General features: G+C 48.4%; 1 protein-coding gene across 4 annotated transcripts in view; it reads right to left on the bottom strand.

The window, feature by feature from the left end:
* Positions 1-21,583, bottom strand: part of LOC140203824 (cyclin-dependent kinase-like 1) — an 87,853-nt gene that overhangs the window by 22,873 nt on the left and 43,397 nt on the right. For all 4 annotated transcript variants that reach the window (XM_072269919.1, XM_072269921.1, XM_072269920.1 and 1 more), the window contains exons 3-5: positions 10,517-10,589; positions 4,793-4,883; positions 2,895-3,095 (exon numbers count right to left, since the gene is read on the bottom strand). In XM_072269919.1, coding sequence (XP_072126020.1) covers positions 2,895-3,095; positions 4,793-4,883; positions 10,517-10,589 — 365 coding nt within the window. The remainder of the gene's footprint in view (positions 1-2,894; positions 3,096-4,792; positions 4,884-10,516; positions 10,590-21,583) is intronic.

Here is a 21,583-nt window from a genome sequence, read left to right as displayed (position 1 = left end):
TCTATACAACAGACTGCTCCAGACGTAGCATTTCCGAATTCTACAACGCAGCCCAAAGTCACACAGCACGTCACTCAGGCTCCAGTACGTTGATCTTGCAATCTCAATTCTTCGTCTAATTTCTGTATCACATTTCCCATCCTCTGTGACCACCTGTCCCAAGTACACAAACTTTTTGACTTGCTCTATGCCTACGCCGTTAATGATACCGAGTTTGGGGTCTTCTTTCTTCCGCGATACTGCCATCATCTTTGACTTTGGAGCATTTATTTTCATTCCAAATCATTCAACAGGAAAATGTCCAACAGATTTTGTGGTGTCAGAGTTTGTCATGATCCCACAGAAAAGTAAGAGCACGAAATGCTCAGACTTTAGAACTATAAGTCTTATAAGTCATGCCTCCAAGATCTTGTTATTAATACTTCGAAGCAGAATAAAAAGGCCAGTTCTTAATGAAATTAATGAGTGCCAGAGCGGATTTATACTAGGTAAGAGTAACAGTGAAGGGATTTTTCAATTTGTGAATGATTGTGGAACAAGGTCAAAGACATTTACATGTGCTTCCTGGATTACGAAAAAGCTTTTGACCAAGTCAGTCATGAACAGCTGGTCAATTGCCTGAACTCATTGGGGCTGGATGGGAAAGATATTCGACTGATTGCAAGTCTGTACTGGCATCAGAAGGCAGAAATAAGAACTAGTGATGGGAACTCACCGGAAGTTGAGATCCAAAAAGGAGTTTGCCAGGACTGTATTATTTCCCTTTTATTATTTAACATTTACTCAGAGGTAAAATTCAGGGTGTTGAACAATGAAGCTGGTGTCCAAATTGGTGGAGTGACGGTGAACAGCTTGAGGTAAGCAGATGATTCAGTGTTGTTAGCCGAGACTGAGGATGAGTTATTCAGAATAGTAGATAAATGCTGACAAACAACCAACATGCAAAAGAGGAGGGTAGACAAGTAGATAGGTGGGGAGGACAAGGGAGGGCAAGGAGGGTAGGTAAGGCAGGTAGAACTGAGAACATGAGTTGTAGAGTCCTGGAAAGTGAGTCCAAGTGAGTCCATGGGTTGTGGAATCAGTTCAGAGTTGAGGTGAGTGAATTTATCCACGCCAGAACATAGCAAACGCCACATCTGTAGTGTTTGTTTTTGCTCCACTGTCCTAGCTCATTAATCCATCTCACATGCCATTTGATGGGAGTCCCCAGTCAGACCGGCTGGGAACGGCCATTTCCTGCACCGGACAACAGCTCTCCACACCCCTCTCATACAGTACTGTGCAAAAGTCTGAGGCACATTCATATAGCTAGGATGCTGAAGACTTTTGCTCAGTGCTGTATTTGTCAACATGGGGCGGAGAGTGAGTTTGTAACTCTGGCAAGAGTAAAGGATGTTTGGAATGGCGAGGGTGGAGTGCTGTGGGTGGGCCACATGGCAGAGAGGGGGTGACAGGGTCAGAGGGCAGGGGGCTGGAGTGGGTGCAGACACACCCAGCCAGGAGACACCAGGCAAGTGCCATTTGATTCCAAACAATTGGTTTATTGATCATTACAGGATGTCTCTCTGATGCTTCCCACTCCCTCCCCTCTCCCTTCCCCCTTTCCCAACCATGATTCCCCTCTCCCTGCCCCCTGAGAATGTATACAGCCTGAAGTTCTTACTCTTCACAGACATCCACAATACAGAAGAAAAACCCCAAAGCACGAATGACAGAAAAACGTTAGGGCCCCAAAGTTGCCCTCCCCTCCCCCATGCACAAGCATCAGTTCTCCCCCTCCGTTCCCCTCCCCCCACTTGCTCTAGCAAAAGCATTAACCACCACCCAGCAGGCAGGCAATAGCAAAGCTCCTAGAAACCATGATCAAAAACTGCTTTCCATCCCTTCAGTTTGACCACTCAGGCAGGCTACCACCTCCACTGGCAGTTCATTCTACAGTCACACTACCCCCTGTCTTATCTCGGAGACATAGTGGAGAGAGTGTCCAGTTTCAGGTTTCTGGGAATACATATCTCAGAAGACCTTACATGGTCCACTAACACCACTACGATAGTTAAGAAAGCACAGCAATGCTTGTTTTTCCTCAGGACGCTGAAGAAAGCTGGTCTACCTGGACAGATGCTGCTGACTTTTTACCGCTGCACCATAGAGAGCATCTTAACATACTGCATCTCTGTGTGGTACCTCAGCTGTACAGCAGCTGATGGGAAAGCACTTCAGCGGGTCGTCTCTAGCGCACAGAAGATCATCGGGACACAGCTCCCAGCCCTGGAGGACACCTACAGCTCTCGCTGCCGAAGGAAAGCTACAAGCATCTGTAAGGACAATACACACCCATGCAATCATCTGTTTGAACTTCTTCCATCTGGCAAATGTTATAAGATTTTCTATGCCCGCACTTCCAGACTGAAAAATAGCTTTTTCCCCAGAGCTATAATTGCTCTGAACCGATCGATCAAGCATCATCCATAAATTTGTTACATTGCTACTTTAATACTGGTTTTATGGCTGTCGTGCATCTGAGCTGCGCTTTTGTACTGCTGGACATTGCTTGTACTAGCTGGTTACTTGATTTTATTTATTGTTTATTTATTTTATTTGTTGTTTTATAGCATTGAGTACGAGAGTTGCAAACTCATTTTCGCTGTATTGGTGCATGACAAATTGTACTATGCTATGACAATAAAGATACTTCAATTTTGCTTTAAATGATGGCATTTGTTACTCCGCTTACTGCTGGTCTCTAGTACAAAAACCACGGGACCAGGGTGCGGTCCTTCAAAGAAGTTATAGAATTCAATCAATGGATACGTAATTGATTAATAATCTGCTGGTCAATCACCGACAGACCAAGACGGCCAGCACTGACCCGAACAGTACGTGTAACAACTGACCTAGTGTCTTCCTGATGAGGTAGAGCTGATCCACGTCCGAACGGCCTGGCCACAGCGGGTTGCCCGAGATGAGCTCGGCGAAGACGCAGCCTATCGCCCAGACGTCCACCGGAGGGCCGTACTGCGTGTCGCCGACCAGCAGCTCAGGGGCGCGGTACCACCGAGTCGCCACGTAGTCCGTATAGTCGTCTCCCGGCCCAGCTGGAACACAAGAGCGGACACTAAAGGGAAAACATTATGGGGCGTTCCGCTCCTCCCTCCTCCAACATCAGGTGCCCACTGCATGGGTTCAGGGTCCCCCGGAAGTGCGGAGACTCCCAGCATGGTGAAGTGTTCACCTGCCGACTTGCTTGGTCATAACTTGAAAGAGGTGAGATCTTCCTACTCACACACCATCATCATCTTCATCATCATTATGTGCCTTGGGCAATCATGGTCTTCCATCTGTCTTGACCATGATTGTTCTTGATAAATTTTTTTACAGAAGTGATTTCCCATTGCCTACTTCTGGGCAGTAGATGGGTGACCCCAGCCATTATCAATACTCTTCAGAGATTGTCTGCCTGGCGTCAGTGGTCGCATAACCAGGACTTGTGATCTGCACCGGCTGCTCATACGGCCATCCACCACCTGCCCCCATGGCTTCACATGACCCTGATCATGGGGCTAAGCGGGTGCTACACCTTGCCCAAGGGTGACCTGCAGGCTAGCGGAGGGAAGAAACGTCCTTCAGTAGAGACATATCTCCACCCTGCCACCCAATCTACTCAACAGGTCGAGCAGCATCTATGAAGGGGAATTAACAGTCCACATTTTAGGCTGAGACCCTTTATCAGGGTTGGAGAGGAAGGGGGAAGAAGCCGTATTAAGAAGGTGGGGGGAGGGGAAGGAAAGGAGTACAAGACGGATGGTGATACAGGTGAAGCCAGGTGGGTTGGGGGAGGGGGTTTGAAGTGAGAAGCTGGGAGGTGATAGGTGGAAAAGGTAAAGGGCTGAAGAAGGAGGAATCTGATAGGACAGGAGAGTGGACCATGGGAGAAAAGGAAGGCGGGGGGTGGGAGATCCAGGGGGAAATACTTGGGGGCATTGAGAGCAGCTTTGGGCCCCTTATCTAAGAAAGGATGTGCTGGCATTGGAGAGGGTCCTGAGGAGGTTCACAAGAACGATTCTGGGAATGAAAGTGAACCATGGGAGAAAGGGAAAGAGGGAGAACACCAGGGGAGATGATGGGCAGTTGAGGAGAAGAGAAGGGATAAGAGGGGAATGGGAGAAGAGGAGGAAATTTACTGGTGGTTAGGTGCTCTCAGGGTGCTGTTGAGGACGGTTCCGGGAGCTAGACTCAGCTGTGATGACAGAGGGAATGTTTTCAGGTCAGGAGAGCGTGCACCGTGGAGGGAAACCTTCACCCAGCTCAGATCAGAGTGAAAATACAAGCAGCACAGTGGGTCAGGTCGGGGAATGGATGCTCGATATTTCAGGCCGTGGTCCAAAACATAAATGGAGGTCTTGGTCCAGCCGCAGCTCAATAATCCAAGGCAGAATAATGGTCTGGCATGGGATAGATGGGCCGAAGGGCCTGTTTATGAGCAGTACTCTTTGACAGATGCTGCCTGGAGCTGCTCAGTCCTGAGCATGATGACACTTGGGAGCTGCCCCCGACACACTCTTGGACTGTGTTGGTCGTTGACGCAAGCAATGCTTTTCACTGCATGTTTCGATCTTTAATGGACGCCAATCTTTAACCCTTGCCTCCAGCAGTTCGATTCTGGCTCCGGGCTGCGGCGTCTGCAGCCTTGGGTCAGTGTGCGCGGGGAGCTACTGTAGGTCTTCCCTCCGCCCTCCCCCACCACTACGTGGAGTACCCCCCCCCCCAAGGTCAAAGATGAGCCGTAACTTACTCAGGATCCGTGCAAAGCCGAAGTCGCAAAGCTTGATGACGCCCTGCTTGGTGATGAGGATGTTCTCGGGCTTCACGTCTCTGTGGATACACTGGCATAGACACAGATACAGGAAATCACTCTGCCCCTGGAACTAATAAACTGCACAGTGCTTTGAGGATAGATTCGCGTTGAGCTTTGTACCCGATGAAGCGGTACGCGCCGAGCTTGGCCATTAGCTCGCCGACGTCTCACCACGAGTCGAGCTGACGCGGCTGCGCACTGGTGGCGGAACGAACGCCTGCAAGCTCACGGCCAAGCTCGGCGAACTCTGCAACGCCAGACGCCTCAACCCCAGCTACCAACCTAAGTACATGCCTGTCATCTCCACCATGGATGGTCCCAAGGCCGGCTGCCAAAGGAAGGGGTCAGGCACGGGACTAGCAGCCCTATCCCGTAAAAACAGAAACACCAACGGAAGCTCCCGAGACCCATCCCTGGGAGCGGAAGGATCTTTGCCCAGAGACGCGCGGTGAAAGTGGAAGCCTTTGGCCCAGGACCGAGGATTCTGGCGAGCTGACATCGGCAAGTAGGGGTGATGAGCTGAAGCACTGTGTCTGTCAGTCTATACTGCCTTGAGCTTCATTCACTCCATAGCAGCGAGGAGTAACTATTCACACCCACAATGGCCTCCGCTAACTGAGCCAAGACAAAAAGGTGCCTGTAATTCGGTCGCAAACCGAGCGGCTTTATGGAGCTCCTTTCCAATGCAGTGCACAGACTATAGAACATAGAAACGTACAGCACAGTACAGGCCCTTCGGCCCACAATGTTGTGCCGACCCTCAAACCCTGCCTCCCATATAACTCCCCACCCTAAATTCCTCCATATACCTGTCTAGTAGTCTCTTAAACTTCACTAGTGTATCTGCCTCCACCACTGACTCAGGCAGTGCATTCCACGCACCAACCACTCTCTGAGTAAAAAACCTTCCTCTAATATCCCCCTTGAACTTCCCACCCCTTACCTTAAAGCCATGTCCTCTTGTATTGAGCCGTGGTGCCCTGGGGAAGAGGTGTTGGCTATCCACTCTATCTATTCCTCTTATTATCTTGTACACCTCTATCATGTCTCCTCTCATCCTCCTTCTCTCCAAAGAGTAAAGCCCAAGCTCCCTTAATCTCTGATCATAATGCATACTCTCTAAACCAGGCAGCATCCTGGTAAATCTCCTCTGTACCCTTTCCAATGCTTCCACATCCTTCCTATAGTGAGGCGACCAGAACTGGACACAGTACTCCAAGTGCTATGTTCAATCCTCGTGGCTCTTACCAACAAAAAAAGTAGATTTGCCCAACTCATCCCGTTTTTGGTCAAGGTGTTCCCCCCCCCCCGAACATCAGGAGACTGGGAACCAAGAGGTTGCGTCCAACTCCCAAGTGGCTGGGCACCAGATACCGACCTGAAGACCTGCCAATTGATGCCAAAGTTCCGAAGGAAGAGACGCTTCACCGTTCGCCCTGGTCCTTGCTTGTAAACACCCTCCCCCACCGCCCCAAGTTCTCCACGACAGAACGTGAAGCTGCTGCAAGCAGGTCTTTAAGCTGTACCCATGCGTGGCAATAGGGGTGTAGAGATTATTGTGAGAGATCAGGGTTCCGTTCCCACCGCTGTCTATAAGGAGTTTATACTCTACGCTCTCCCGGTGACCGCGAGTTTCCTTTGGGTGCCTTGGCTTCTCCCCTCACACGTGGGTTAGGGTTAGAGAGTTGCGGGCACGTTATGCTGGCGCCAGCGGCCTGGGGCCAATCATGGGCAGCAACAGTGTCGTTTGGAACAAGCCAGCACAGTTAAAGGATTTGTTTAACAAATTTACCTACCCACGTTTTCTCCCAGTGGCTTCCCATCTGCCCCTGACCTCTCCCCTAATGGTTCCCACTATCCCATGTCCACTCGCCCCTCCCCACTGATCTCCCTCCTGGCACTTATCCGTGCAAGCTGAACAAGTGCCACGCCTGCCCCTCCACCTCCTCCCTCACTACCATTCAGGGCCACAAACTGTCCCTCCAGGTGAGGCGATGCTTCACCTGTGAGTCTGTCGGGGTCACATACTGTGTCCAGTGCTCCCGGTGTGGCCTCCTGTATATCGGTGAGATCCAACATAGATTGGGAGACCATTTCACCGAGCACCTACGCTCTGTCTGCCAGAAGAAGCAGGATCTCCCAGTGGCCACCCATTTTAATTCCACTTCCCATTCCCATATGTCTATCCATAGCCTCCTCCACTGTCGGGATAAGACCACACTTAGGTTGGAGGAACAACACATTATATTCCAACCTGATGGCATGAACATTGATTTCTCAAACTTCTGGTAATGCCCACCTGCCTGTCCTTCACCATTTCCCATCCCCTTTTCCTTTCCTCTTATCCCTTACTCACTTTACACCGCACGCTGTCGGAGCAGTGCTGCCAGGATAACCAAGGACACGACCCACCCAGCCAACACAGTTTTCATCCCTCTTCCCTCTGGGAGAAGGCTCAGGAGCTTGAAGACTCGTATGGCCAGATTTAGGAACAGCTTCTTTCCAACTGTGATAAGACTGCTGAACGGATCCCGACCCGGATCTGGGCCGTACCCTCCAAATATCCGAACCTGCCTCTTGGTTTTTTTGCACTGCCTTACTTTCCATTTTTCTAATTTTTCTATTTATGATTTATAATTTAAAATATTAATATTTACTATTGATTTGTAATCCAGGGAGCGGGAAGCGCAGAATCAAATATCGCTGTGATGATTGTACGTTCTAGTATCAACTTGTTTGGCGACAATAAAGTATAAAGTATACCCCTCTCTCACCTTATCTCCTTGCCCATCCATCGCCTCCCTCTGGTGCTCCTCCCTGCTTTTCTTTCTTCCGTGGCCTTCTGTCTCTTTCATCACTCAACTTCCCAGCTCTTTGTTTCATCCCTCCCCCTCCAGGTTTCACCTATCGCCTGGCGTTTCCCTCTCCCCTCCCTCCAACTTTTAAATCTACTCCTCAGCTTTTTCTCTCCAGTCCTGCCGAAGGGTTTCGGCCCGAAACGTCGCCTACACATTTTTTCCCCCATCGATGCTGCCTGGCCTGCTGAGTTCCTCCAGCACTTTGTGAGTGTTGCCCGCTATCACCTTCCTTTCTTAGCAGATCCCAGCACTGTAGTCCTTTGTGTTCCCACTTGCCAGCCTCCAGCAGCCGTCTCCACCATCACTTCCCCTCCAACCCCTTCCCCTCCAAACTCCCCACCCCTCTTGCTCCATCTCACCCACCTCCACCTCCATTACCTGGCTCCTTCTGTCCGTCATTCCTCAGCCTACTGATCACCTACAGCCCCCTGTCTCACCACCTCTCTCCCTCTCTCCTTTCTATCGGCTGTCTCCAGTCTTCAGTCTCAGTCGTTCCCTGAAGATTTGACAGAGGCATACAAAATTGCGAGGGGTATCAACAGGGTTAGATGCAAGCAGGCTTTCTCCGCTGAGGTTGGGTGGGGACTACAAGCAGAGGTCACAGGTTAAGGGTGAAAGGTGAAATGTTTAAGGGAAGCACAAGGGGGAAACTTCTTCACTCAGAGGGCCGTGGGAGTACGGTGTGAGCTGTCAGCACAAGAGGTGGCTGTGATTTCGATTTCAATGTCTAAGAGAAGTTTGGATAGGTACATGGATGGTAGGGGTATGGTCCCAATGCAGGTCAATGGGAGTAGGCAGATTAAGTGGTTTAGCACAGATTAGATAGGCTGAAGGGCCTGTTTCTGTGTTGTACTTCTCTATGACTGTGGTCCAGTGCCTTCTGCCTAAACTGTCGACCTTTCATCTCCACCTCCTCCCCATTCCCCAATCCCACAGATGCTGCTCGACCCACTGGGTTCCTCCAGCATGTTGTTTGTTGAACACAATCTGGTCCGTGAGTCGTACGTTCAGTGTGGCTTGTTACACAGACAGCTCGCGGTCGAAGGTGGGTAGAGGGTCATTGTGACACTAAAACCCAGCTTGCACCGAACCAACCATCTGGGGGTCAATGGAGGATGGTGGACAGATTGGACTTCCTCCCATTAGGTCTCGACCCGAAGCATCAACGTTTCCCTCCACAGGCAGGGTCAGAGACCGAGACCACTACAGCATATCTTGTCCATACTGAACTACTGTTCTCTCTAGTCCCTTTGACCTGCACCTGGACCATCGTCTTAAGAAAGTCATTATTTATTTACTAAGAGATACAGAGCAGAACATGTCCTTCAATCCCACCGCCCAGCAATCTACCTATTTTTTTGTTAGGCATCCGTTAGTCTCATGAGACCATGGATTTGCACCTTGGAAGGTTTCCAGGGCGCAGGCCTGGGCAAGGTTGTATGGAAGACCAGCAGTTGCCCATGCTGCAAGTCTCCCCTCTCCACGACACCAATGTTGTCCAAGGGAAGGGCATTAGGACCCATACAGCTTGGCACCGGTGTCGTCGCAGAGCAATGTGTGATTAAGCGCCTTGCTCAAGGACACAACACGCTGCCTCAGCTGGGGCTCAGTTCAGATCACTAGACGAACGCCTTAACCACTTGGCCTCGTGCCAACACAATCTACCTACTTAACCCTAGCCTAATCACAGGACAATTTACAATGACCAATTAACCTACTAAGACCTTTGGACTGCGAGAGGAAACTGGAGCACCCGGAGAGAAACCTACGCGGTTATGCCGAGCGTGTGAAAACCCCTTACAGACAGACAGCGCCGGAACCGACAGGGGAGATTTGAGAGAGGTACGCAAAATTATGAGGGGTATCGATAGGGTAAATGCAAGCAGGCATCTCCCACTGGGGTCGGGTGGGACTGCAACCGGAGGTCATGGGTTAAGGGTGAAAGGTGAGAACTCCAGAGGACCCTGAGCTGTAATGGCGTTACGCTAACTGCTAATGCTTCCGTGCAGGGCCTTTTTATTTTGTATTTAATTTTACTTAACTTCTGCTAGTCCCAGAGCACCACAGCACGGAATACAGGGCAGGGGCCGGAAATAATTCGGACGACGTATACCTCAGGTTGGGCCGAGTTGTTCTCCAGTTTTGGCATTCAACTTGCCAACGTCCCGTCACCACGCGAGGAGATATCGCCAGCGCGCTGTTAATTTGTGGTGTCCCCTCCGAATGCTTGGCCTTTATCGATCAGCTGACTGGTCCTCATTACGGTAACTCAGCTGAGGTGTGGGGAGGGAGTCTCGTCGCTGGCCGGCTGCGGGGCGAGCTCCGTGCGCTGTGGTTGGGAGTTCCACCCGCAGCGGCTCATAAACAGAACTGAGGTCTGTACGTCCGTTTTGCAGAACTGTTGGCGGGAAACCGCCCTTCTAGCAATTCTCTTGCTTGCGCCGTGACTCTCACGGACACCCAGTTGAATGCGTGCCCCTCCCAATCTTCATGGGTAGAGACTATGTGGGTTTCCTCGCACGGTGACAAAACGCTTGCAGGTTAGTCCAGTTAGTCCTGACGAAGGGTCTCGGCCTGAAACGTCGACCGTACCTCTTCCTAGAGATGCTGCCTGGCCTGCTGCGTTCACCAGCAACTTTCATGTGCGTTGCTTGCAGGTAAATTGCCAAGATCGGAGTACAACTCAACCCAAGGCCGGGTGCTGCTGGCCCCACTGAGCTGTCCCAACAGTCTGCTCTTAATTCCTCCACCTTAACACCCCCACCAATCCCCAGTTGCATTCTGGAAGGTTCCCCACACTTACGTTGTGCTTGTGGCAGAAGCTGACGGCCTGCAAGGTCTGCCGGATGATGCTCTTCACCTGATCCTCTGCAACCCTGGGGGAGGAAGGAGAAACAGTCAATCGCACCTCACCCTCCGTCCCGAACTGGGTCAAACGTCGTCAGCGTAAGAGGAGCTCATCCTGATTCGGTTTTCTTTTAGAAGTCCCGTTGCATTATTTAAAGGGCCGACACCAGACGCAAGGAATCCGGTATTAATCGTCACAGAGTCTCAGTTCACCTAACAATTTAATTATCCTTTTTTTTTAAACCAGCAATTCCAGATGGCGGTTTCGCTCCGTTGCAAATGAGCTGAATGAATCCCAGATTAGTTGATTACTGCGTTAAACGCTAACGAGACCAGTAATGGAAGAAAACCACAGGATGAACTCAAGCCTGTTTGCAAATCAACCACAGGAAATTGCTGATGAACTGAAGCAGTTTATTACATCTGATACTAAGCAGGCAATGCCATAAACACTCCTTGTGTATAGGAAAACAGTTAATGTTACAGGCCACCGAACCTCTCTCCACAGATGCTGCCTGACTGACTGAGCGTTTCCAGACCTGTCTGATTTTATTTCAGATTTCCAGCACCCGCATGTTTTATTTGCGATTAATCCTCCGAGCGCGTGGGACCGGCGGCAGGAGGGGTGGGTGACGACGAATCGAACCTGTCGGATCGTGCCGGGGTCCGGCCGCCGCTGGAGCGGATTCGAAGGCGGCAGAACTGAGACGAGGCAGAGTTGAGGCCCGAACACGTATCGAAGTGGCAGCGACCAGGTCCGCAAGCCAGGAGCGACCTGAGCTTTGGCTGATTTAAGGCCAGGTTGGAAAGGTCAGGGTGCGTCGGGGCTGGAGGCTGGGGACGGGCTGGTATTCGGCTCGCCGCTCCGCGAGGATTACTCGTTTCTGCGCTGAACTGAGGCCGCGGCCTGCAACCAACGGGCTGCTGGATCAGCCGCGGTGATGACTGGCTTTGTCTCCATGAATCTCCTTCCGTGAACCTCAGTCCTGAATGGGATTTGCTTATTTTATTGTTTGCATGATTTGTTTTCCTTTCTGCACATTGGGTGTTGTTCCGGGTTCATTTGGGTTTCCCTGTTTTGTGGTTCCCTGTAAGGAGGCGAATCTCAAAGTTGTATAACGAATACGTAACTTTGATAATCAAAGTACTTTGAACTTTGAAACAACCGAATCTACAACCGGCAAATAAAGTGGGTGAGTAGGTCGTATCGAGCTTCGGTAACATCCCACGTCAGAGATAGGGAGTTCCATCTTCCTTTGGATAGGGGAGCTGGGGTTGACAGGGTGGGGGCAATACAGAAGAGAGAGAGAGGGAGGTGGGAAGAGGGGTAGTGGGAGAGGAGGAGAGCAAGGGGAAGGAGGGTGGGGAGAGAGAGAGAGAGAGAGAAGGGGAGGGAGTGATAGAGAGGAGGGGGAGGGAGTGATAGAGAGGAGGGAGTGAGAGAGGGGAGAGGGAGGAGAGAGGAGATAGAGAACATAGCCTTAATGTTAGATTAGGACCATACAAGGGGTCATCAAGCTGGACAGTGGAAAATTGGAAGTCTCTTTCCCTGAAAGACACAATTGAGGGCCATGCAAAGGAGGGCGGGCAAACATAACCGTCGTAGCAAGATCATCCACGTGGGAACAGATGGTAGAACAGGCTGAAGAAACTAATGTGACGGGGTGTGTAAGGGAGCCCCCTTCCCTACAAGGTCCTCCTATCCGACTGTACTTTACTGGAGAGCAATTGGTGTTTTGCATTTGCATGGGCAATTTTATTTGGTTGTCACCAGTTCTTCTTCTGAACAATGAAACCAGTAGACCAAACAACTACCTTTACACAGAGCTTTGGAGTGATCACGCCTGGAGTAAGATGTGCAGTTTTGGTCACCCTACCAGTGAAAGGATGCACGTCGGTGATCAAGTGCAGCCAAGGTTCACCAGCCTGTTTCCTGGTTCAGCGTGAACGTCAGGCGACAGACCGGGTCAACTAGGCTGCATTCTCCGGTGACAGGAGAACTGACCGGAGGGGTTCAACGGGCTGGCTGCAGGTAAAATGTTACCCCCCACCCCCACCCACCCACTGGGAGATTAGAGCCTGGGATCACAGCCTCAGGAGGAGAGGGTAGGACATTTAGGACAGGGTTGAGCAGTCAGTCAGACAGCACTGAAACAAACCATACTCTTCACACTAGTCCCATTTAATTCAGTCCAGGTGCAGGGCTTCAACCAGCAACATCAACAGTTCCTTTCCTCCCACAGATGCTGCCTGACCGGCTGAGCTCTTCCAGTAGCGTGTTAATTGTTCCCAGTATCTGCAGTCTCTTTTGTCTCCCATTCTATTTCTTATCAAAGTATCTATACAGTATACAACTCTGAGACTTGTCTTTTCCAGATAGCCACAAAATAGTGGAAGCCATTCAAAATAAATATATACCACCCCACGGGCAAAAAAAAAACAAATCACACTAATGGCAACAAGAACATCAACTCCCCATGTGGAATATCAGGCTGACAGCAACAAGAACATTAAACCTCTATCCCCCCCCATGCAAAAAGCAAATAGCACAAATGGCAACAAAATCATCAGACCCCCAAACCCAAACTCTCTGTATACCCGTGACCGTTCCGTCACCCGCAGCTCCAATCTAATTAAATTTGCTGACGACACTACATTGATTGGCCTAATCTCAAATAATAATGAGGCAGCTTGCCGAGAGAAAGTCATCACCCTGACACGCTGGTGTCAAGAAAACAACCTCTCTCTCAGTGTCGCAAGAACAAAGGAGCTGGTTGTGGACTACAGGAGGAATGGAGACAGGCTCACCCCTACTGACATCAATGGATCTGGGGTTGAGAGGGTGAACAGCTTTTAGTTCCTCAGCATAAACATAATCGAAGATCTCACATGGTCTGTACACACTAGCTGTGTGGTGAAAAAGGCACAACAGCACCTCTTTCACCTCAGGCAGTTGAAGAGGTTTGGTATGGCCCCCAAATTCTAAGGACTTTCTACAGGGGCACGATTGAGAGCATCCTGACTGGCTGCATCACTGCCTGGTATGAGAACTGTACTTCCCTCAATCGCAGACTCTGCAGAGAGTGGTGCGGACAGCCCAGCCCATCTGTAGATGTGAACTTCCCACTATTCAGGACATTTACAAAGACAGGTGTGTAAAAAGGGCCTGAAGGATCATTGGGGACCCGAGTCACCCCAACCACAAACTGTTCCAGCTGCTACCATCCGGGAAATGGTACCGCAGCATAAAAGCCAGAACCAACAGGCTCCGGGACAGCTTCTTCCACCAGGCCATCAGACTGATTAATTCATGCTGATACAGTTGTATTTCTATGTTATATTGACTGTCCTGTTGTACATACTTTTTATTACAAGTTACTATAGATCACACATTCAGATGGAGATGTAAAGATTTTTACTCCTCATGTACGTGAAGGATGTAAGTAACAAAGTCAATTAAACTCAATTGAATGGGTTGCAGGGAAAAGTTAGTGTAGAATAGGGGTGGGAGTGGGGGTTTGATGTTCTTGTTGCTGTTTGCGTGATTTGTTTTTTTGGTGCGTTGAGGAGGTTGATGTTTTTCTTTGAATGGCTTCCACATCTTCCTTTGTTTTGTGGCTGTCTGGAGAAGGCAAATCTCAGAGTTGTGTACTGCAAACATACTCCAATAATAAATGTACCCTGAACTTTGAGTTGGCATGAACTTCATCTCTATCATATGGAATTGTGGAAGTGAAATGGGAACTGAGCCTTTACAGTTTTACGGGGGGCACTGGCCATCCAGTTCAGTCAGTCGTGTTCCACCTCTCAGCAGGTCAACGGGCCATTCAAGTGTGAGTGAATTCCATTCGAGCGGAGGAGTAAAGGTCAGGAACACACAGCTGTCCTTGGTTCCTTTCAACGTCTGAGTTATTTATTGCAGTTTTAAAGACGCATCTCCCTCCCAGGGAACCACACAGTTATGTCCCTTTCCTCCACAGCTGTGCAATCTTTAATTAAACTTCATTGCGGTCGTAATTTTTTCATTCCAACGAGCGGAAAATAAAATGGGGAGAAGTTTGTGTTAAAGGCACTCCTGTTTGAAGCCACGTGCTGAGTGCTCACTGTTCTCCCTCAGCTGGGCCGCTTGCCCTCGCGCTGGCTGGTTAGTATGCAGAGCCGAGCCCGGCTCCGACTGTAAATGTACTCAGCGGCTGTGGCAAACAGTGTGGTTGCTAAAGCAACTCGGAACAGCCTGCTGCACTCGGTTTTCCCTTCCCTTGCCAGCTGTTCTTTCCTTCTGCCTGCTTTCCATCAATGCCTCCCTCTCTCTCTCTCGTTCATCACTCACTACTCTCCCTGCCTGCCCCGGTGCCTCTCTCCTCCTTGCCGCCCCAGCAACGGCTGGACGCCTCTGGAACTGACGGGGCTGCCTTCTGCGTTTGCTCCCGAGCGCAGTGAGCCATTTGGCTGCAATCTCCTGGGCTAAGGCTTGACTGGAGGCACAGGGTTGGTAGCTCAGACCCAGCTTCACTGTGTGTAGCCTTGACTGATGCCACAATGAGAACACCTTTGGCCGTCCATTCTCTTGGCGAGGTGCAGGATTTGAAAAACAACTAGCTCACTCTACATACTGAGGACACACTCTCAAAGTTCTAGGAACAGCTTCTCCCCCTCTGCCATCAGAAGTCTGAATGGTCCATGAACACTACCTTTGTTCTCTCTTTAGACTTTTTAAAATTTTATTTAAGATATTTTTATTGTAATTTATAGTTTGTTAATATATTGCACTGTACTGCTGCCACAAAATAACAAATTTCATGGCATACAATACTGCTCAAAAGTCTTAGGCACATACGTATAGTTAGGGTGCCTAAGACTTTTACACGGTACTGCATTTGTCAACGTGGAGCAGAGAGCGAGTTTGTAAATCTGACGGGAGCAAAGGATGTTGGGAATGGCGAGGGTGGAGCGCCGCGGGAGGGGTGTGGGACAGGTGGCAGAGAAGGAGAGCCAGGGGCAGGTTGTTGCAGGTGCAGACACCTCTAGCACAGAGACACCAGGCAAGGTCTATATATATACACACACATATACACACACACTTACTGTAATTCAGTTTTTTTCTCTATATTTATTTATCACGCATTTCATTGTAGTGCTGCCGTAAAGTTAACAAGTTTTATGACATACGTTGGTGACATTGAATCTGATTCTGATTCTAATTGTTTAATGCTATTGTGTAGTGACTTTGGGATGACATCAGTTGTAGATATTACTATCGGGACAATGTATATCCTGTTCATGTTCCATAGTCTTTCAATTTCCAGCATATTTCTGGTGTTTTTCACCTGTTGATTTCTGTATGTTATGTGTGTTTGGGATGGCTGTATCTATTAAGTAAATTGTTCTTGCTTGTTTATCCTGTAATTTTATATCTAGACTGTTGTTATGGATTGTTCTATCCGTACTAATGAAAATGTAATGATAATAATTCTAATTATTTAATTTAGTCTGGTCACTGTAGTAACTGAAATGCCCCCACGCACATAGCCTTCATTGCCACGCAGCTGTAATTGGACACAGCTGCAACAAGTTTACGAAACGGGAAAGGTTTTCTTTGTTGTACTCTATTTCATTTTACCCTTTAATTAATAAATAAAATCAAAAGTATGTGATTTTTAAATTTTCATTCTAAATATTCATAGCATGCACATTACAAGAAAAACATTTAAAGCGTTGCACAGTTTTCAGGCCGTATAAAAATTTCCTGCTCAGAGCAGCTGTAAAAAAAAATTAGAGGGAACGTTGCCTCCCAGACAGATCATAGCATACATAATTACAGTACTGTGCAAAAATCTTAGGCATGTACACTAGAGTGTTGGGGACTGTACTCTGCCACAAAAAAAACAAATTTCATGACATTACGTGAGTGATGATAAACCTGATTCTGACATGGGTCTCTATTGTGGACTGAGTGTGGGTGGGGGCAGGGGAGTGGGAAGCACCAGAGAGACATTCTGTAGTGATCAATAAACCAATTGTTTGGAATGAAATGACAGCTGGCTGTGTTTGCCTCACACCCTGGCACTCCTCCTCTGCCACCCGTCCCACAAACCTCCCATGGCGCTATGCCCTCACCATTCACAGAAGCATAGAAAATAGGTGCAGGAGTAGGCCATTCGGCCCTTCAAGCCTGCACCGCCATTCAGTATGATTCCCAACATCCTGTGCTCCCGCCAGATTTGCAAATTCGCTCTCCGCTCCACATCAACAAATACAGTACTGTGCAAAAGTCTTAGGCACTCTCACTGTCTACTGTATGTGTATGCCTCAGCCTTTTTGCACTGACCTGTACATAGAAACAGCAAAAAGAAAGCCAGATCTTCGTGCACGATCGAGCACTTCCTGTAGCCTCCTTTGTGTTCCTTCACAACTTACTTTCCTAGCTTTGTACCGAGAGTAAATTTACTGACCAGACCATCAGTGATCTCATCCAAGTCATTTATAAACCCTGTAAAAACTGACCCCAGTCCCTGTGGCTCAGAACTTGTGTGGCTAAGTACAGCTCCAACCCCATATACAACTTTGCTGATGACACCACTGTGGTGGGCTGTATCAAAGGTGGTGATGAATCAGCACACAGGAGGGAGATTGAAAATTTGGCTGAGTGGTGTGATAACAACAACCCTCTCGCTCAATGTCAATAAGACAAAGGAACTGATTGTAGGCTTTAGGAGAGGGAAACCAGAGGTCCATGAGCAGATCATGGGAGGATCAGAGGGGGAGAGGATCAGTAACTTTAAATTCCTGGTGTCACTATCTCAGAGGCCCCATCCTGGACCCATCATATAAATATTATTCCAAAGAAAGCACGACAGCACCTCTACTTCCTCAGGCATCTGTGGAGATTCAGCATGTCATCGAAGACCTTGGCAAACTTCTATAGGTGTGAAGGTGAAAAGTGTGTTGACTGGGCTGCATTATGACCTGGTATGGGAACACCAATGCCTTTGAGCGGAAAATCCTACAAAAGGTAGTGGATTTGGCTCAGTACCTCATGGGTAAAACCCTCCCAACCATTGAGCACATCTACATGAAACATTGCCATAGGAAAGCAGCATCCATCATCAGAGATCCTCACCACCCAGGCCATGCTCTTTTCTTGCTGCTGCCATCAGGTAGAAGGTGCAAGAGCCTCGGGACTCACACCACCAGGTTCAAGAACAGTTACTACCCCTCAACCATCAGGCTCTTGAACAAAAGGGGGATAACCACACTCATTCCATTTCTGGTGGTCCCACAACCGATGGTCTCACTTTAAGGACTCTTTACATTCTTATTTCAAGTTCTCATGATTTATTGCTACTTATTTATATCTGCATTTGTACAGTTTGTTGTTCATTGATCCTGTTTACAGTTACTGTTCTATAGATTTTGTTGTTCATTGATCCTGCTTACAGTTACTGTTCTATAGATTTGCTGAGTATGCCCGCAGGAAAAAGTATCTCAGGGTTGTGTGTGAGGTGACATGTATGTCCTCTGATAATAAATTTTACTTTGAACTTTGTTATTTCTTGGCGACTAGGTAAAACACCATATATGCCACACCGTTAACGATGTTCCTTTAAGAGGACCACAACCTTGTCGTTGGGTTTGGAGGTTTGCATACCTCAATGACTCGGAGAGCTACGCTGGCTGGAGTCAGGGCTTTATGCTTTGGCTCTTGGTAGGGGTCACCCATGCCAAACAGGTCAAAGGGTAGAGGTCAATCAAAGAGTGGTCCACTGGTCCTCATGGTTCAGGGGTTCAGCTCAGGGCTAACAACCCTGACTGGTCAAAAACTGTTATGGAAACAACAGTGAAGAATCCTTCTTCATCTGAGTATGATGGTATTCCTGAGTCCCCCCATGGGACTTACATGACTGACAGTAGTGAGAACAGAGCTACTGACACACATGAACGCCACCAGAGATGGCGGACCTTCATTGCTGCCCCAAGCGCCATGTGGCATAAAGGGCAGTAAGAATTACATCCTATTCCATAAGGTTTTACTTTCTGCAATAACCTTTGAGGAGCATACTTAGATCTGCAGAGGAGACAGCTGATTGAAGGGGCTTGGCCCAAAATGCCAGCTGTTTATTCCTTTCCATAGATGCTGCCTGACCTAGAAACATAGATCATAGAAATCTACAGCACATTACAGGCCCTTTGGCCCACAATGTCGTGCTGACCATGTAATCTACTCCAGAAACTGCCTAGAATTTCCCTACCGCATGGCCCTCTGTTCTTCTAAGACCTGCTGAGTTCCTCCAGCAGTATGTTGCAGAGGACTCTGCATCCCTGGAAAGGATCGTGCAAAAAGAAAGGTCACGTATAGATGGCGTGGGAGAATGGGAGGCTCCAAAAAGAAAATACTTCTTATAAAATTGGAAGAAATGACTTGTTGGAATGCCGGTGTTCTTTTGCCATGAAGTGAGCCCAAAGCAGTGGGGTTCTGGTAGTTAGGATACAAGCTTGCTTTATTGTTCCCTTCATCAAATTAAATCACCAAAATCAGATCATATTTCACACACTGTCTGTTGGCTAATCCTTTCCCCGCTCCTGCAGAATGTTTTCCTTTGGTTGTTTAGCCTAGGCCGAGCTGAACTCTCAGAATTCTTCCCCTTTTAGGCCTTGGTGTGAGGTTTCAGGCAGAGTGCGGCCGTTGCCAGGCAACCAGCTGGTGACTCCCTGATAATGTGCAATTGACAAAAGGCCTTGGTGCCACCCACACCGCCAGAATGTGGAACGCGAAGTATCTGCCTACGTAACGAGGAAAATCCCTTAACCTAACCAGATTTAATGACCATTCATCCTTGGATCGAGAGCGAGGGGCATCCTCACAATGGCAGACATCCCACCCTGCAATAACTCATTTCAGGGGAGGTAGCACCATCAATTTGCGGGAGACTTCTGGGAGAGGTGGTATGTCTGCAACTAGAGTAGCTCCTTAGCAGCTAGCCAGCTAGTTTAAATAACGTTAGCTATGCTAATGAACGAATGAACACCTGTTAAACTCACCTCAACATGTCTTTTACAGTCTTAACCCACCATGGGCAATAGAAAAGTCACTGTTGCAAACAGTGCAGCGAGCAACACTGTCATTATTTTTGACCCCTATTAGGCAGGGGTACACTTAGTGTAGACTGGGGTGACGTATGTTTTATTTTTTTTTGGAACACTCTGCCATGGCGCGCTCTCGCTCGCACGCGCTCTCTCTCTCGCTCGCGGCTCGCTTGCTTTCTCTCTTATGGTCGCTCTTGCGCTCTGTCTTGCTTTTTCTCTCACTCGCTCTCAAAAAAAATTGATTTCAGTGATATTGTATACAATTTGCGGGCATCAGGGAGCCACTATTAACATGCGGGAGACTCCCGGAAGTTCCGGGAGAGGGTGGGATGTCTGCAATGGCTTTTGCAATCGCCTCTTCACCCAGGTCGAAAATATCTTCTCCAATGCTTCCAGAGGAAGTAACCGTTCCATTAAGGAGTTGAACTAGCCCAGCTAAAGCAAAGTAGCAAGGCAACATAAACACCTGGTGGAGGTGGATACAGTAGGGTCTTTTACAAGACTCTTACCTACCTGGAAAATAGAGGGTGATGCAGTAGGGAAATTCTAGGCAGTTTCTAGAGTAGGTTACATGGTCGGCACAACATTGTGGGCCGAAGGGCCTGTAATGTGCTGTGGATTTCTATGTTCTACGTTCTATATGAGCGAGTCAGACTGTCCCAAACTCAAAAAGCCTATCAACACACTACCTTCGGTTCCTTGCTGAAACCAAGCCGCTAATCACCCCAAAATAAGATATAGGAGCAGACCAGAATTAGGCCCATCGAGTCCCATCGTCCTCCGCCATTTTCATCACGGTTGATCCAATTCCCTCTCAGCCCCAATCTCCTGCCTTCTCCCCCGCAGCCTTTCACGTCCTGATTGATCAAGAATCTCACCCTCCACCTTAAATGCACCCTTAATAAACTTGGCCTCTCCACAGCCACCTGGGGCAATGAATTGCCACAGACTCACCACCCTCTGGCTAAAGAATTTCCTCCTCATCTCTGTTCTAGACATGGACGTCCCTCTATGTTGAGACTGTACCCTCCGATCCTAACCTCCCCCCTGCCCCACCAAAGGAAACACCCTCTTCACGTGCATTCTATCTAGGCCTTTCAACACTCGCGATAGGTTTCAATGAGATTCCCCTCCCATCCTTATTTTCTAAACTCCAGAAAGCACAGCCATTACGGCTTATATGATAATCCTTTCATTAGGGATATGGGGAGAAAGGCAGGAACTGGATACTGATTGTATATGATCAGCCATGATCACAGTGAATGGTGGTGCTGGCTTGAAGGGCCCGAATAGCCTACTCCTGCCACCTATTGTCTATTTTCTAATCATTCTTGTGTAACCTCCTCCGAACCCTCTCCAATGTCAGCACATCCTTTCGCAGTATAAGGGGCCCAAAACTGCTCACAATACTCCAAGTGAGGCTTCATCAGTGCCTTATAAGTCTCAACTGCATGGGAACCTGATATAAATAGACCCTGATGAGGGCAACTTGGGATTAAGGTTCAAGTCAAATCAAGTTTATTGTCATATAACTATTTACATGTATTCCATCAAATGAGACAACGTGTAATGTTGTTAAAGCACAGTAGAGTACACATAACACACAATAACTTATGAAAGTAAGGATTAAATCTACAGATGAATTACACATAAAACAATAAAGTGCATAAATTAAATATTGTGAGGTACAGAGCAGATTAACCGGGTAACACTTTGAATGTGATGCAGTAGGGAGTTCAGAAGCCTAATGGCCTGAGGGAAGAAGCTGTTTCCCATCCTGACTGTTCTTTGTCTTTATGCATCGGAGTCTCCTGTCTGATGGTAGAAAGTCAAAGAGGATGCTGGATGGATGGGTGGGGATCCTTGATAATACTAAGAGTTGGGTGATAGAAAGGTGCCTGGTTGTAGGCAAGGAGAGTTAGCTTATTACCTACTGTAA

The sequence above is a fragment of the Mobula birostris genome, chromosome 10 (assembly GCF_030028105.1).
Source record: "Mobula birostris isolate sMobBir1 chromosome 10, sMobBir1.hap1, whole genome shotgun sequence".
NCBI classification, from domain to species: domain Eukaryota; kingdom Metazoa; phylum Chordata; class Chondrichthyes; order Myliobatiformes; family Myliobatidae; genus Mobula; species Mobula birostris.
Note: the sequence above shows the minus strand (reverse complement) of the source record. Positions and strands in the feature narration are given on the sequence as shown.